Here is a 15,000-nt window from a genome sequence, read left to right on the forward strand (position 1 = left end):
ATGCAAAGCCTGACTTCACGCCATTGGTGACAAGATACTTGCCCTTAATAATAGTATTTTAAGAGCTACATAATTGGCACGGTTGCAGAAAAAGTCACTTGTATAAAAGATAAATGCTAACCATGATAAAGAGTCTGCAAACGTACCAATAGGAACATAATCACAGATATTGCGTGATGTACAAAAAAAGCCAACTTAGCACAATATACCGTATTTATGGATTAGGGTTATGTATATTTAAACAAACATGAAATGTATCCCAGAACAATAGTAATGTACAAATTTATATTCAGACCTTATTCACACATACGTATAGACAAATAGATGGAAAATGAACCATGAATAAAATATTCATATCTATATCAAAAACCTAAATGTGAAAGATCTACCTTGTGACACGCAGAGGGTCAACAACAATTGATTAAAGAAAATAAACCTAGCAACTTCTATCCTGTACAGGCAAGAAATGATATTATAGAATTGTTTCATTCTATTTTAGAGCAAGATCTATTGTCATTACATGAAAAGGTGAATAGAGCTGATAATGTTGACTCATACAGGTATAAAAATTTGACGAATAAAGAGGTACATGCACTGAAACGTCTCAAAAATAATTAAGATATAACAATTGTTGATTCTGATAAGGGTGGTTCAATTGTTGTTTTAAATGTGAATGATCACCTTACAGAGGCCTACAGGCAACTAGGGGACACTGATACCTACAAAAAATTAACATTTAACCCCACAATTAAATTCCAAAGGGAGTTAAAACATTTTTTAGATCAGGGACTAGAGCAGTGCTTTCCAAACTGTGTGTCGGGACACACTAGTGTGTCGGCAGCAGTGTGTAGGTGTGTCCCTGCTTCAGCACAATTTTTTTTTTAATTTTTATTTTTTTTAATGTTATTTTTTTGGTTTCCGACTTTATGCTTGCTACACATATCACATGGTTGACACGTGATATCTAGGGGGTCACAGATCATCTTAACCTATTGGAGCAGCTCTGTGGGAACTGAAACTATTCCCATTGGCGACTTTGGCGGCACATTGGCTCCTGACTGCACGTGTAGTCTCCTTAATTGGCTCGTGACTGCACATGTAGTCAGTGAGTGGGACAGCAGTGTGTTTGCAGCGTGGGCAGTAGTCAGTCGGACTTGCAGAGCTCTGAGGGCGGCAGCTTAAATGCTGAGCTGAAGTCAGAAGTCAAAGTGTTGGTTTTTTTTGCAGCTAGCTCCCAGTAGTGCATTGCTGTTCCTGCTCTTGATATATGGATAAGAAGGGGAAGCTTAAAAATGCGAGTGTCTTTATCTAATATTCCACCAAATATTCAGAAACTGTGTTCATCCCATCAACCTCATACATCCCATTAAAATACAACTAACAAGTAATTGTAAATAGACTTACAAATAGGAATAGGTAACTTAAATCTGTGAGAAAAATTCCACCAACTGAGCCCTTTCAGAGTCAAAGCTAGATATGTTTTAATTAGAAAAAATGTTTTTCTTATCCATTCATACACTAAAGTTTATTGGGAAAATATATTTAACCACACATACATTTATCAAGAGCTAAAAATTAAAAACACTGCACCTAAGTTGAGCTATGATTATTAAATTAAATTAATCTGAAATCAGTATCAAAGGTATCTGGCAGCAAAATTATAAATATAGGCTAAGCCCTTACAATCCGAGGGCTAGTTTAAGTTTAAGTTTTACCAAGTTTTTTATAAAGCTGCAATTTACCAGACCAACGAAGGTGAGCAAATTAAAAAAGGGAAAGACAAAGCTTATCCCAGAGGACCCCTGACGTACGTTTCACAAAAAACGCTTCCTCAGAGGGGTGTGGAGCCGCTGCAAAATGGCATATTTATGAGTCTTTAAGACCCTCCTCAGGTATTGAGTGGATATGCCTGATTGCCAATAGTCAGTTTATCATTGGCTTCTGAATATGTCAATCACAAAAGTGACTAGGGATAGTGTAGAGTGGGGGATAGTGTTTCCTGACGTCAGTGTGATGTCTGAAGTGGGCGTGTTTGTTTACATTTATATCGCTAATGCAGCTCTCATTGGATGATTGTCTTGAACATATGTTCCATAGTTATACTGAGCCGGGCATCTGGCATATCAATAGATGGCATAGAACAGTTACTGCCGAGCAAGATCGCATATCATAGGCAGATAAATTCAATGCATCCCCACTGTATACTGTCAAAGAAGTTGCGCCAAGCGTCTACTGTATGCCGGTTCATTGTCAGCCTTTTTCATTCCCAAATCAAAAGATTAACACATATGGCGGCGTAACAACCTGTACCGGAGTACAGAATAGCCCTTACAAAATTTATCAACAGCTCACTTCTATCGTTATTATAAAAGAACGAGATTGATCAACTCGATTAGATGCTGAACTTCCCATATGTTTATGTTTGGTTACAGGGGGAGTGTCAGAGTGTTGGTCATAGGATCAGCTCGATTGGTTGATGGACTTCCCATATGTTTATATTAGTCATGGGAGGCGTGCCCGGGCGTGATGTATAACGCTATAATTGGGCAATACTGCTTAACATATGTTCTGTTATATACATATTAGTGAAGATATATAGTATGCCCCCCAATTTTGTTAAATAGGCGGCCCATGAGATTAATCCGTCCTATGAACGATTATACAGAGATCAGAATTACCTCCATAAGAGTTGCATTAATAGCACCACTATTTGTTAGGAAGTGCATTGATAACAGAGATGATTTGGAAGATATTACTTTCTACACAGATATGATGTAGTATATATTATTAGAATATATGTGTAGAGAATAACCATATTTTCTTACTATTGGGTATTGGTTTTTCCAGGTATATTATGGATGAATTTTTTGCAGACAGTATGGTGGATTGTGCTCATACTGGATACTGTAAGTGCTCTGAATGGCAACTTTGTTGAATGATTGCTGTGCAGATCACTAGTATATTATGCATATGAGTGCTTTGAATTATATAATCTGTAGGTATCGTGGTAAAAGTGATAAAATAGATGTTAAATAGTGTACTCGTGAAGGATCAAAATAATACATATGGGAAGTGAATTAAAGGGGAAACAAAACGTGAAACGAACGTATCTTAGTGTATGCAAATTAACATTGTGGGTTTATGAATATATAATAATTTTTGTATATACAACATTGTAAATTAAATAATAAAGTGAGGGATATAATTGCCTCGAGGTGGAATTTGTGAATTGAATTGGCCCTTAGTGATTATAGGTGGGTCATGGAGTGAGCCATAGGTCTATGGCAAGTGATAAGAAGGAAAGATTTATAGTATAAGTGATGCGGTGCCTTTCTTACAGATATACAAAATAATTATTGAAATCATGCATGCCATTTGGTTTTACAGAATTTAGACGATAAATCCATTTACATTCAAGTTTAAGTAATGTTTTTTCAAGATTGCCTCCTCGTATTCCTAGTGAGGCTTTTTGAATTACCATATATTTTAGGTTGGTAGTGGAACACTTATGATGTATTTGGAAGTGTTTCACGACTGATGTTAATTTCTTGCCACGTGCTTCATCCTTATTGGCATTTTTTATATTATTAGCATGTTCAAGAATACGCACCCTGATCTCACGGGTTGTCATGCCAACATAGATCATTTTGCATTGGCAGAAGAGAGCATATACAACTGCAATAGTTCTACATGAAAAATGGGAGGCTAGATTGTATGAATAGCCATCTTTATCTTGGATGGTTTTGGACTTCATTACATATGGACAAGCAGAGCAAGTACCACAGGGATACATCCCTGGGTCAGTATCCTTTTTCTTGACAGATCTCACATAATGGCTGGATACGAGTCTATCCCTTAGATTTGTGGGTCTTTTGTACCCAATAGAGATTCTGTCACCAATAGTTTCTCTCAAAGAGGGGTCATTTTGTAATATTTTCCAGTGTTGATTAATTATTTTGGTTACTTCTGACATTTGTGGGTTATATGTGGTGATTAGTCTTGGATTGGACTCACTCGTATTTTTGATCTTTGGGACGAGTAAATTATCTCTGTGAATGTTCAGTGCCTTGTATTTGGCTCGTTTGACTGCTTTCTTACTGTAGCCTCGTGCTATTAGTCTGTCCATTAGGGCTTTGCTTTCTGTGAGATATATGTCGACACTAGAGCAATTACGTCTTAGACGCAAAAATTCCCCAAAGGGGATAGCCTTAAGGGTGCATGGTGGGTGAGCACTAGATCTATGTAACAGTGTGTTAGTCCTCTTTTTTGAATATGGTTATGTCCAAAAAGGAAATTTTGTGCTGATCAGCTGAATAAGTTAATTTGATGTTTTTATTATTCATGTTTACTTTCATCATGAACTGATCCAATTCCTGTGATGTCCCTTCCCATATGAATAAGACATCATCTATATATCTTATCCATAGTGGGATGTGATCAGTGTAATGTTGTAATTCAGTTGAAAAAACATCAAATAGCTCCCAATGCCCCAAGAACAGGTTGGCATACGTAGGTGCACAGGCTGTACCCATCGCGGTACCTTGCGTCTGTAGGTAGTACCTATCGTTGAAGGTGAAAAAATTATGTGTCAAGACAAACTGCAGTAGTTGGATTACAAATGTATTGTGATCTTCATTGTCATTAGTATTAGATGAGAGAAAATACTTGAAGGCTGCTATTCCATCGGTATGTCTTATGTTTGTGTAAAGTGACTCGACATCTGCAGTGACTAACCACATATCATCAGATAGCTGTATGTTTTGTAATATTTGTAGTACCTCCATAGTATCACGTACATATGAAGGTAATGTAGTTAGATACTCTCTTAACCTTTGGTCAACATATCTGCTGGCATTTTCAGTTAGATTGTCATTCCCAGAAACGATAGGTCTACCGGGGGGTATTTGGGAATTCACCTTTGGCAAGAAATATAATGTCGCGACTTTCGGATGATCTATAGTTAAGTACTTTTTCTCAGTATTTGTAATGATGTTATTTGCCCAAGCTTGTTTGACTAAGTTATTGTATTGTGTCAGGTATGAGCTTTGAGGGTTAAAGATCAATTGTTTATAGCATGTGGGGTTAGACAGCTGTCTTGAGGCTTCATCTGTGTACATTTTAGATGGCCATAATACCACATTTCCACCCTTATCAGACGGTTTTATAGTGACATCTTTCCACGATTCAATCTCATTCAGAGCTTTGAATTCTGATGTTGTCAAATTGTGATTCTTTCGAATAACAGGCAATTGTTCAATTTGGTTGCAGACCATTTTACAAAATACCTGAATTTCAGGTGAATTGGACATGGAGGGATGGTATTTGGATTTTGGTTTGAGTGCGGTTTTCCACGTATTAGAGTCAGGCAGGGTTACATCATTAGAGTTAGTTATATCCTCATCACTGAGTTGTTCTAAAATTTCAACTGTACTCAAGTCTGCTGTATCTAAAACGTTGGGATTGTAGGCATATATCTTTTTTAACATCAACTTGCGTGAGAATAAGTGTATGTCTTTTACGCCGCCATATGTGTTAATCTTTTGATTTGGGAATGAAAAAGGCTGACAATGAACCGGCATACAGTAGACGCTTGGCGCAACTTCTTTGACAGTATACAGTGGGGATGCATTGAATTTATCTGCCTATGATATGCGATCTTGCTCGGCAGTAACTGTTCTATGCCATCTATTGATATGCCAGATGCCCGGCTCAGTATAACTATGGAACATATGTTCAAGACAATCATCCAATGAGAGCTGCATTAGCGATATAAATGTAAACAAACACGCCCACTTCAGACATCACACTGACGTCAGGAAACACTATCCCCCACTCTACCCTATCCCTAGTCACTTTTGTGATTGACATATTCAGAAGCCAATGATAAACTGACTATTGGCAATCAGGCATATCCACTCAATACCTGAGGAGGGTCTTAAAGACTCATAAATATGCCATTTTGCAGCGGCTCCACACCCCTCTGAGGAAGCGTTTTTTGTGAAACGTACGTCAGGGGTCCTCTGGGATAAGCTTTGTCTTTCCCTTTTTTAATTTGCTCACCTTCGTTGGTCTGGTAAATTGCAGCTTTATAAAAAACTTGGTAAAACTTAAACTTAAACTAGCCCTCGGATTGTAAGGGCTTAGCCTATATTTATAATTTTGCTGCCAGATACCTTTGATACTGATTTCAGATTAATTTAATTTAATAATCATAGCTCAACTTAGGTGCAGTGTTTTTAATTTTTAGCTCTTGCTAAATGTATGTGTGGTTAAATATATTTTCCCAATAAACTTTAGTGTATGAATGGATAAGAAAAACATTTTTTCTAATTAAAACATATCTAGCTTTGACTCTGAAAGGGCTCAGTTGGTGGAATTTTTCTCACAGATTTAAGTTACCTATTCCTATTTGTAAGTCTATTTACAATTACTTGTTAGTTGTACTTTGCTTTTATCTTTAAATCTGTGGCAGGAGGTATTAGCGGTTAGGAGATTATAAAACTCAAATTGGGCTATTTGCCTTTAACCACTAACCTCTTGTATATAGTATACTTTGCCCTACCCCCACCTACTCTTACTCTAAATTATCCCATTAAAATAGTAAGTAGCTATTGGTGGTATTAAACTTTTTTTTTAATTCTTGCACATACTTACTGTTACTTGTAAATACATTTTTTTATTATATCATTTATGTATGTGTATCTCTTAAAACAAGTTAGTTTAACCTCCTGTTTGCCAGTACAACTAAAATTACTGTGTCACTAAATGATGTAGGTCTAAAAAGTGTGTCACCAACATGAAAAGTTTGGAAAGCTCTGGACTAGAGAATTCAATCCTGACATCTAAAACTAGTGAATTTATCTTTGAAGAGAACCCTAGAGTACCTGTCTTTAAATATCTATCTAAAAGGTACACAAATCTCTAGACACTCCCCCAGGGAGGCCAATAATTTCAGCAATTGGCTCCCTGGGAGAGAGGTTGGGCCAATGGGTTGATGCACAACTACAACCCATTGTGCAAGCACTACCAGGGTTTCTCAGGGACACCAAGCATCTCATTAGATTAATCCAAGATGTACAGTGGAGTGAGGGCTATCATTTTGTGACTATAGATGTAGTCTCACTCTACTCTTGTATTCCACATACATTGGGCATCGCAGCTATAAAAAGCATGCTTGAAAGATACTCTGGCTATGAAGATGAGCTCATAGATTATATTTTACAAGCCATCAGTTTCCTACTAAATAGAAATTATTTCATGTTCAATGGTGAGTTCTTTCTACAGCTAAGAGGGACAGCGATGGGGGCGAAATTCACCCCCTCGTATGCAAACTTGTATTTAGCAAATTTTGAAGTAATGAAAATTTTTGGTGCCTCCAATCCTTTTCAGAAGAACATAATAGTGTATACTCGCTACATAGATGATGTTCTTCTGATCTGGGAAGGTGACATGGGACAACTAAAAAAGTTTTCTTAACTACAATGACCAGAATTTGAGGTTCACTTTCAGTACATCAGATACGAGTATATCTTACCTTGCTGTACTTCTAAAGAATAGTGACCATAAGATAATCACAGAAGTGTACAGGAATGAGATCAGCGGTAATACTATACTAAGAGCTGACTCCTCACATCCAAGTCACCTTAAGAAAGGGATACCAAAGGGCCAATATATCAGATTAAGGCGAAACTGCACTAATCTATGTGACTATTGGAAACATGCCGAGAGTTTAACAAAACGCTTAGCTGAAAGAGGATATGATGTAATTAAATTACAGGAAATATCCACAATGGTGTCTACTTTTGACAGAAAAGATCTATTAAAAGATAAGGGTGCTAATGACATGGGGAAAAAGAAACGAGAAGGAATTAATTTTATCACTAAGTATAGCAAGCAGTTTGGTGAAATATGTAACATAATCAAAACCAGACTGCCCTTGCTTGAGAGAGACATAGATCTTAAATGTATCTCTAAAAACTGTAATTTTATCACTAGTAGATCAGATACTATTGGAGATAATATAAGAAAAAACTTTGGACCTAAGATTTGTACTAGAGATACTTTGTCCAGGGCTTGGTTACCTACTAATGTGGGGTTTCACAAATGTGGAGTAAAACCATGCAAATGCTGTGACTATGTCATTATGGGTTTTATGTCCACTAACACAGGCTTAACATATAAAATAAGGGACAAGATTAACTGTAATTCTACTTTTGTAGTCTATCTTGTAACGTGTATGCTATGCAAATTTCAATATGTGGGTCTCACCTCTAAGAACCTTAAAGACAGAATTAGAGAACATCTGCTGTCCCTAGAGGCTGAAACCCCAAAGACACCAGTTGCAAAACATTTCTTCCAACATGATGATCGTTTAAGGCACTTCAAGTTCCAAGGTATAGAACAGGTTACTTTGGGTGTTAGAGGAGGTGATAGGTAGCAGGCTCTCAGTAAAAGAGAGATATTTTGGATTTATACATTAAGGACTGGTTCTCCTTGTGGAATAAATAAGATCAGTGATGTAAAACTTTTCATTGATAGAGTATTATGCCTCCAATGTAAATTTCTTCAATTGACGGAGTTGCTATTATATTCTATTTACATATTTTTCATTCTGATGTAAGATATATGTATTTACACATACGTGACGATAAAGGGTGTTTGATATAGATATGAACATTTTATTCATGGTTCATTTTCCATCTATTTGTTTATACGTATGTGTGAATAAGGTCTGAATATAAATTTGTACATTACTATTGTTCTGGGATACATTTCATGTTTGTTTAAATATACATAACCCTAATCCATAAATACGGTATATTGTGCTAAGTTGGCTTTTTTTGTACATCACGCCATATCTGTGATTATGTTCCTATTGGTACGTTTGCAGACTCTTTATCATGGTTAGCATTTATCTTTTATATAAGTGACTTTTTCTGCAACCGTGCCAATTATGTAGCTCTTAAAATACTATTATTAAGGGCAAGTATCTTGTCACCAATGGCGTGAAGTCAGGCTTTGCATTTTTTACCGATATGTATGTGTTTGTCATTTAACATTATTTTTCTTTGTTGTTACACACTATCATTTAATAAGTTCCCATTTCTTGTTTTTTAAGTATCTTTTCTATTTTAAGATTGTTTCTTAGAATTTTGGCTGTATATATTTTTTGACGAATCAGTATTATTTATCACCTTAGTCTTGCATAAGCAGGGGTTAAATTAGTATCCCTCTAGTGTGTGTAGTTAACACTGAAGACTTTTTCTGATTGGTCAGTTTTGAAATGTTGTAAGTGATTTAACAGCTGTGTAACAGCTGTGTAAAGTACTATCCGAATGCTCTAATGAACTGCCAGTGAGGCAGGAAACGCGTCAGCAGAAGGATCTCTCTGCTGTGCCAGGTCTGTTTTATGAATTACCAATAAAGTATACGTTTTACTATACCCATATTCTTCACTCTCTCCTTCCTACACTGGAACTGTGAATCTGTTTGGCATTTACAAATCTAGACAAGTCAGAAGACTTGCTTTTCCCACAGAAACTCTCCGATTACACGGTTTCCAATGCAGCAAAGGATTCTGGGTAAGACATGCAAATGAGGTTCACAATGACTCACCTTTTTACTTTTAGCCTGCTTTTTAAGGCAGACTTCCCATTACGCCATAGCATCGCCGCATTACACAGCTTTTACGCTTAGCTAGGGTTAGTACAGTGATTCAGAACCAATCCCAGGACAGCTGTTTCGTGGTTATTGCCACTCATCAGCTGGGAGTAGGTTGAATCACTGCTTGGTAAAGTTCATTGCTGGGGGAAATACAACAACAATTAAAATGATGGGGAGGCGAAAAGTGAGTTTAAAATCCTCCACTAAATACAAAATGTAGAGAAAATAACTCATTGTGTAAACCATTTACAAATCTAGACAAGTCAGACGAAACAGCTGTCCTGGGATTGGTTCTGAATCACTGTACTAACCCTAGCTAAGCATAAAAGCTGTGTAATGCGGCAATGCTATGGCGTAATGGGAAGTCTGCCTTAAAAACATCATTTATGCTTATCTTATTTCTCTTGTAGTGTATTCAGTCCACGGGTCATCCATTACTTATGGGATATATTCCCTTCCCAACAGGAAGTTGCAAGAGGATCACCCAAAGCAGAGCTGCTATATAGCTCCTCCCCTCACGTGTCATATCCAGTCATTCGACCGAAACAAGACAAGAAAGGAGGAACCATAGGGTGCAGTGGTGACTGAATGTTTTAATTAAAATTTAGATCTGCCATAAAAAGACAGGGCGGGCCGTGGACTGGATACACTACAAGAGAAATAAATTTATCAGGTAAGCATAAATTATGTTTTCTCTTGTTAAGTGTATTCAGTCCACGGGTCATCCATTACTTATGGGATACCAATACCAAAGCTAAGTACACGGATTAAGGGAGGGACAAGGCAGGAACTTAAACGGAAGGAACCTCTGCCTGAAGAACCTTTCTCCCAAAAACAGCCTCCGAAGAAGCAAAAGTGTCAAATTTGTAAAATTTTGAAAAGGTGTGAAGCGAAGACCAAGTCGCAGCCTTGCAAATCTGTTCAACAGAGGCCTCATTTTTAAAGGCCCAGGTGGAAGCCACAGCTCTAGTGGAGAGAGCTGTAATTCTTTCAGGGGGCTGCTGTCCAGCAGTCTCATAGGCTAAACGTATTATACTATGAAGCCAAAAAGAGAGAGAGGTTGCCGAAGCTTTTTGACCTCTCCTCTGCCCAGAATAAACGACAAACAGGGAAGAAGTTTGACGAAAATCTTTAGTTGCCTGTAAATAGAATTTCAATGCACGGACTATGTCCAGATTATGCAAAAGACGTTCCTTCTTTGAAGAAGGATTAGGGCACAATGATGGGACAACAATCTCTTGATTGATATTCCTGTTAGAAACTACCTTAGGTAAAAACCCAGGTTTAGTATGCAGAACTACCTTGTCTGAATGGAAAATCAGATAAGGTGAATCACAATGTAAGGCCGATAACTCAGAGACTCTTCGAGCCGAGGAAATAGGCATCAAAAACAGAACTTTCCAAGATAAAAGCTTAATATCAATGGAATGAAGGGGTTCAAACGGAACACCCTGAAGAACTTTAAGAACCAAGTTTAAGCTCCACGGAGGAGCAACAGATTTAAACACAGGCTTAATCCTAGCCAAAGCCTGACAAAAAGCCTGGACGTCTGGAACTTCTGCCAGACGCTTGTGCAAAAGAATAGACAGAGCAGAAATCTGTCCCTTCAACGAACTAGCAGATAAGCCCTTTTCCAAACCCTCTTGTAGAAAGGACAATATCCTAGGAATCCTAACCTTACTCCATGAGTAACTCTTGGATTCGCACCAATATAAGTATTTACGCCATATCTTATGATAGATTTTTCTGGTAACAGGCTTCCGAGCCTGTATTAAAGTATCAATAACTGACTCTGAGAAGCCACGCTTGGATAAGATCAAGCGTTCAATCTCCATGCAGTCAGCCTCAGAGAAATTAGATTTGGATGGTTGAAAGGACCTTGTATTAGAAGGTCCTGCCTCAGAGGTAGAGACCATGGTGGATAGGACGACATGTCCACTAGGTCTGCGTACCAGGTCCTGCGTGGCCACGCAGGCGCTATCAGAATCACCGATGCTCTCGCCTGTTTGATCTTGGCAATCAGTCGAGGCAGCAGCGGAAATGGTGGAAACACATAAGCTATGTTGAAGACCCAAGGGGCTGCTAGAGCATCTATCAGCGCCGCTCCCGGGTCTCTGGACCTGGATCCGTAACGAGGAAGATTGGCGTTCCGGCGAGACGCCATGAGATCCAGATCTGGTTTGCCCCAACGACGAATCAGTTGAGCGAACACCTCCGGATGAAGTTCCCACTCCCCCGGATGAAAGGTCTGGCGACTTAGAAAGTCCGCCTCCCAGTTCTCCACGCCTGGGATGTGGATCGCTGACAGGTGGCAAGAGTGAAACTCTGCCCAGTGAATTATCTTTGAGACTTCTAACATCGCTAGGGAACTCCTGGTTCCCCCTTGATGGTTGATGTAAGCCACAGTCGTGATGTTGTCCGACTGAAATCTGATGAACCTCAGTGTTGCTAACTGAGGCCAAGCTAGAAGAGCCTTGAATATTGCTCTTAATTCCAGAATACTTATTGGGAGGAGTTTCTCCTCCTGAGTCCACGATCCCTGAGCCTTCAGGGAGTTCCAGACTGCGCCCCAACCTAGAAGGCTGGCATCTGTTGTTACAATCGTCCACTCTGGCCTGCGAAAGGTCATGCCCTTGGACAGATGGACCCGAGAAAGCCACCAGAGAAGAGAATCTCTGGTTTCTTGATCCAGATTTAGTAGAGGGGACAAATCTGAGTAATCCCCATTCCACTGACCTAGCATGCATAACTGCAGCGGTCTGAGATGCAGGCGCGCAAATGGCACTATGTCCATTGCCGCTACCATTAAGCCGATTACTTCCATTTACTGAGCCACTGACGGGCGTGGAATGGAATGAAGGACACGGCAAGCATTTAGAAGTTTTGACAACCTGGACTCCGTCAGGTAAATTTTCATCTCTACCGAATCTATAAGAGTCCCTAGGAAGGAGACTCTCGTGAGTGGTGATAGAGAACTCTTTTCCACGTTCACCTTCCACCCATGCGACCTCAGAAATGCCAGAACTATCTCTGTATGAGACTTGACAATTTGAAAGCTTGATGCCTGTATCAGGATGTCGTCTAGATACGGAGCCACCGCTATGCCTTGCGGTCGTAGAACCGCCAGGAGTGAGCCCAGAACCTTTGTAAAGATTCTCGGGGCCGTAGCTAACCCGAAGGGAAGAGCTACAAACTGGTAATGCCTGTCTAGGAAGGCAAATCTTAGGTACCGATAATGATCTTTGTGAATCGGTATGTGAAGGTAGGCATCCTTTAAGTCCACTGTGGTCATGTACTGACCCTCTTGGATCATGGGTAGGATGGTTTGAATAGTTTCCATTTTGAATGATGGAACTCTTAGGAATTTGTTTAAGATCTTTAGGTCCAAGATTGGTCTGAAGGTTCCCTCTTTCTTGGGAACCACGAACAGATTTGAGTAAAACCCTTGCCCTTGATCCGTCCGCGGAACTGGGTGGATCACCCCCATTATAAGGAGGTCTTGTACACTACGTAGAAATGCCTCTTTCTTTATTTGGTTTGCTGATAACCTTGAAAGATGAAATCTCCCTTGTGGAGGAGAAGCTTTGAAGTCCAGAAGATATCCCTGGGATATGATCTCCAACGCCCAGGGATCCTGGACATCTCTTGCCCACGCCTGGGCAAAGAGAGAAAGTCTGCCCCCCACTAGATCCGTTTCCGGATAGGGGGCAATCCCTTCATGCTGTCTTAGGGGCAGTAGTAGGTTTTCTGGCCGGCTTGCCCTTGTTCCAGGACTGATTATTTTTCCAGGCCTGTCTGTAACGAGCAACAGTTCCTTCCTGTTTTGGAGCGGAGGAAGTTGATGCTGCTCCTGCCTTGAAGTTTCGAAAAGCACGAAAATTAGACTGTTTGGCCTTTGATTTGGCCCTGACCTGAGGAAGGGTATGACCCTTACCTCCAGTAATGTCAGCGATAATTTCCTTCAAGCCGGGCCCGAATAAGGTTTGCCCCTTGAAAGGAATATTAAGCAATTTAGATTTAGAAGTCACGTCAGCTGACCAGGATTTAAGCCATAGCGCTCTCCGCGCCTGGATGGCGAATCTGGAGTTCTTAGCCGTTAGTTTAGTTAAATGTACAATGGCATCAGAAACAAATGCATTAGCTAGCTTAAGTGCTTTAAGCTTGTCCATGATTTCATCCAATGGAGCTGAGTGAATGGCCTCTTCCAGAGACTCAAACCAGAATGCCGCAGCAGCAGTGACAGGCGCAATGCATTCAAGGGGCTGTAAGATAAAACCTTGTTGAACGAACATTTTCTTAAGGTAACCTAATTTTTTATCCATTTGATCCGAAAAAGCACAACTATCCTCCACCGAGATAGTGGTACGCTTAGCTAAAGTAGAAACTGCTCCCTCCACCTTGGGGACAGTTTGCCATAAGTCCCGTGTAATGGCATCTATTGGAAACATTTTCCTAAATATAGGAGGTGGGGAAAAGGGCACACCAGGTCTATCCCACTCCTTGCTAATAATTTCTGTAAGCCTTTTAGGTATAGGAAAAACGTCAGTACACACCGGCACCGTATAGTATCTATCCAGCCTACATAATTTCTCTTGAATTGCAACTGTATTACAGTCATTCAGAGCCGCTAAAACCTCCCCTAGCAATACACGGAGGTTCTCAAGCTTAAATTTAAAATTAGAAATCTCTGAATCCGGTTTCCCTGGATCAGATCCGTCACCCACAGAATGAAGCTCTCCGTCCTCATGTTCTGCAAACTGTGACGCAGTATCAGACATGGCTCTCACAGCACCAGCGTGCTCTGTCCTTATCCCAGAGCAATCGCACTTGCCTCTTAATTCTGGCAATTTAGATAATACTTCTGTCAGGGTATTATTCATAATATTGGCCATGTCTTGTAAAGTGATTTGTATGGGCATCCCTGATGTACTTGGCGCCACAATATCACGCGCCTCCTGAGCGGGAGGCGAAGGTACTGACACGTGAGGAGAGTTAGTCAGCATAACTTCCCCCTCGTCGTCTGGTGATAATTCTTTTATAGATAAAGACTGACCTTTATTATTTAAAGTGAAATCAATACATTTAGTACACATATTTCTATGGGGCTCCACACTGGCCTTCAAACATAATGAATAAACAGATTCATCTGTGTCAGACATGTTTAAACAGACTAGCAATGAGACTAGCAAGCTTGGAAAACACTTTTGAAATAAATTTACAAGCACTAAATAAAACGTTACTGCGCCTTTAAGAAGCACAAAAAATTGTCACAGTTGAAAAAACAATGAACCAAATCAGTTATAGCAACCAAATTTTCACAGTAAATGTATTAAGTTA

At 39.5% G+C, this 15,000-nt stretch overlaps 1 protein-coding gene across 1 annotated transcript in view; it reads right to left on the reverse strand.

Moving 5' to 3' along the window:
* Positions 1 to 15,000, reverse strand: part of DNAAF4 (dynein axonemal assembly factor 4) — a 173,917-nt gene that overhangs the window by 140,181 nt on the left and 18,736 nt on the right. The window contains exon 3 of the mRNA XM_053719338.1: positions 5,286 to 5,446. Coding sequence (XP_053575313.1) covers positions 5,286 to 5,446 — 161 coding nt within the window. The remainder of the gene's footprint in view (positions 1 to 5,285; positions 5,447 to 15,000) is intronic.

This window comes from Bombina bombina, chromosome 6 (assembly GCF_027579735.1).
Source record: "Bombina bombina isolate aBomBom1 chromosome 6, aBomBom1.pri, whole genome shotgun sequence".
Classification (NCBI taxonomy): domain Eukaryota; kingdom Metazoa; phylum Chordata; class Amphibia; order Anura; family Bombinatoridae; genus Bombina; species Bombina bombina.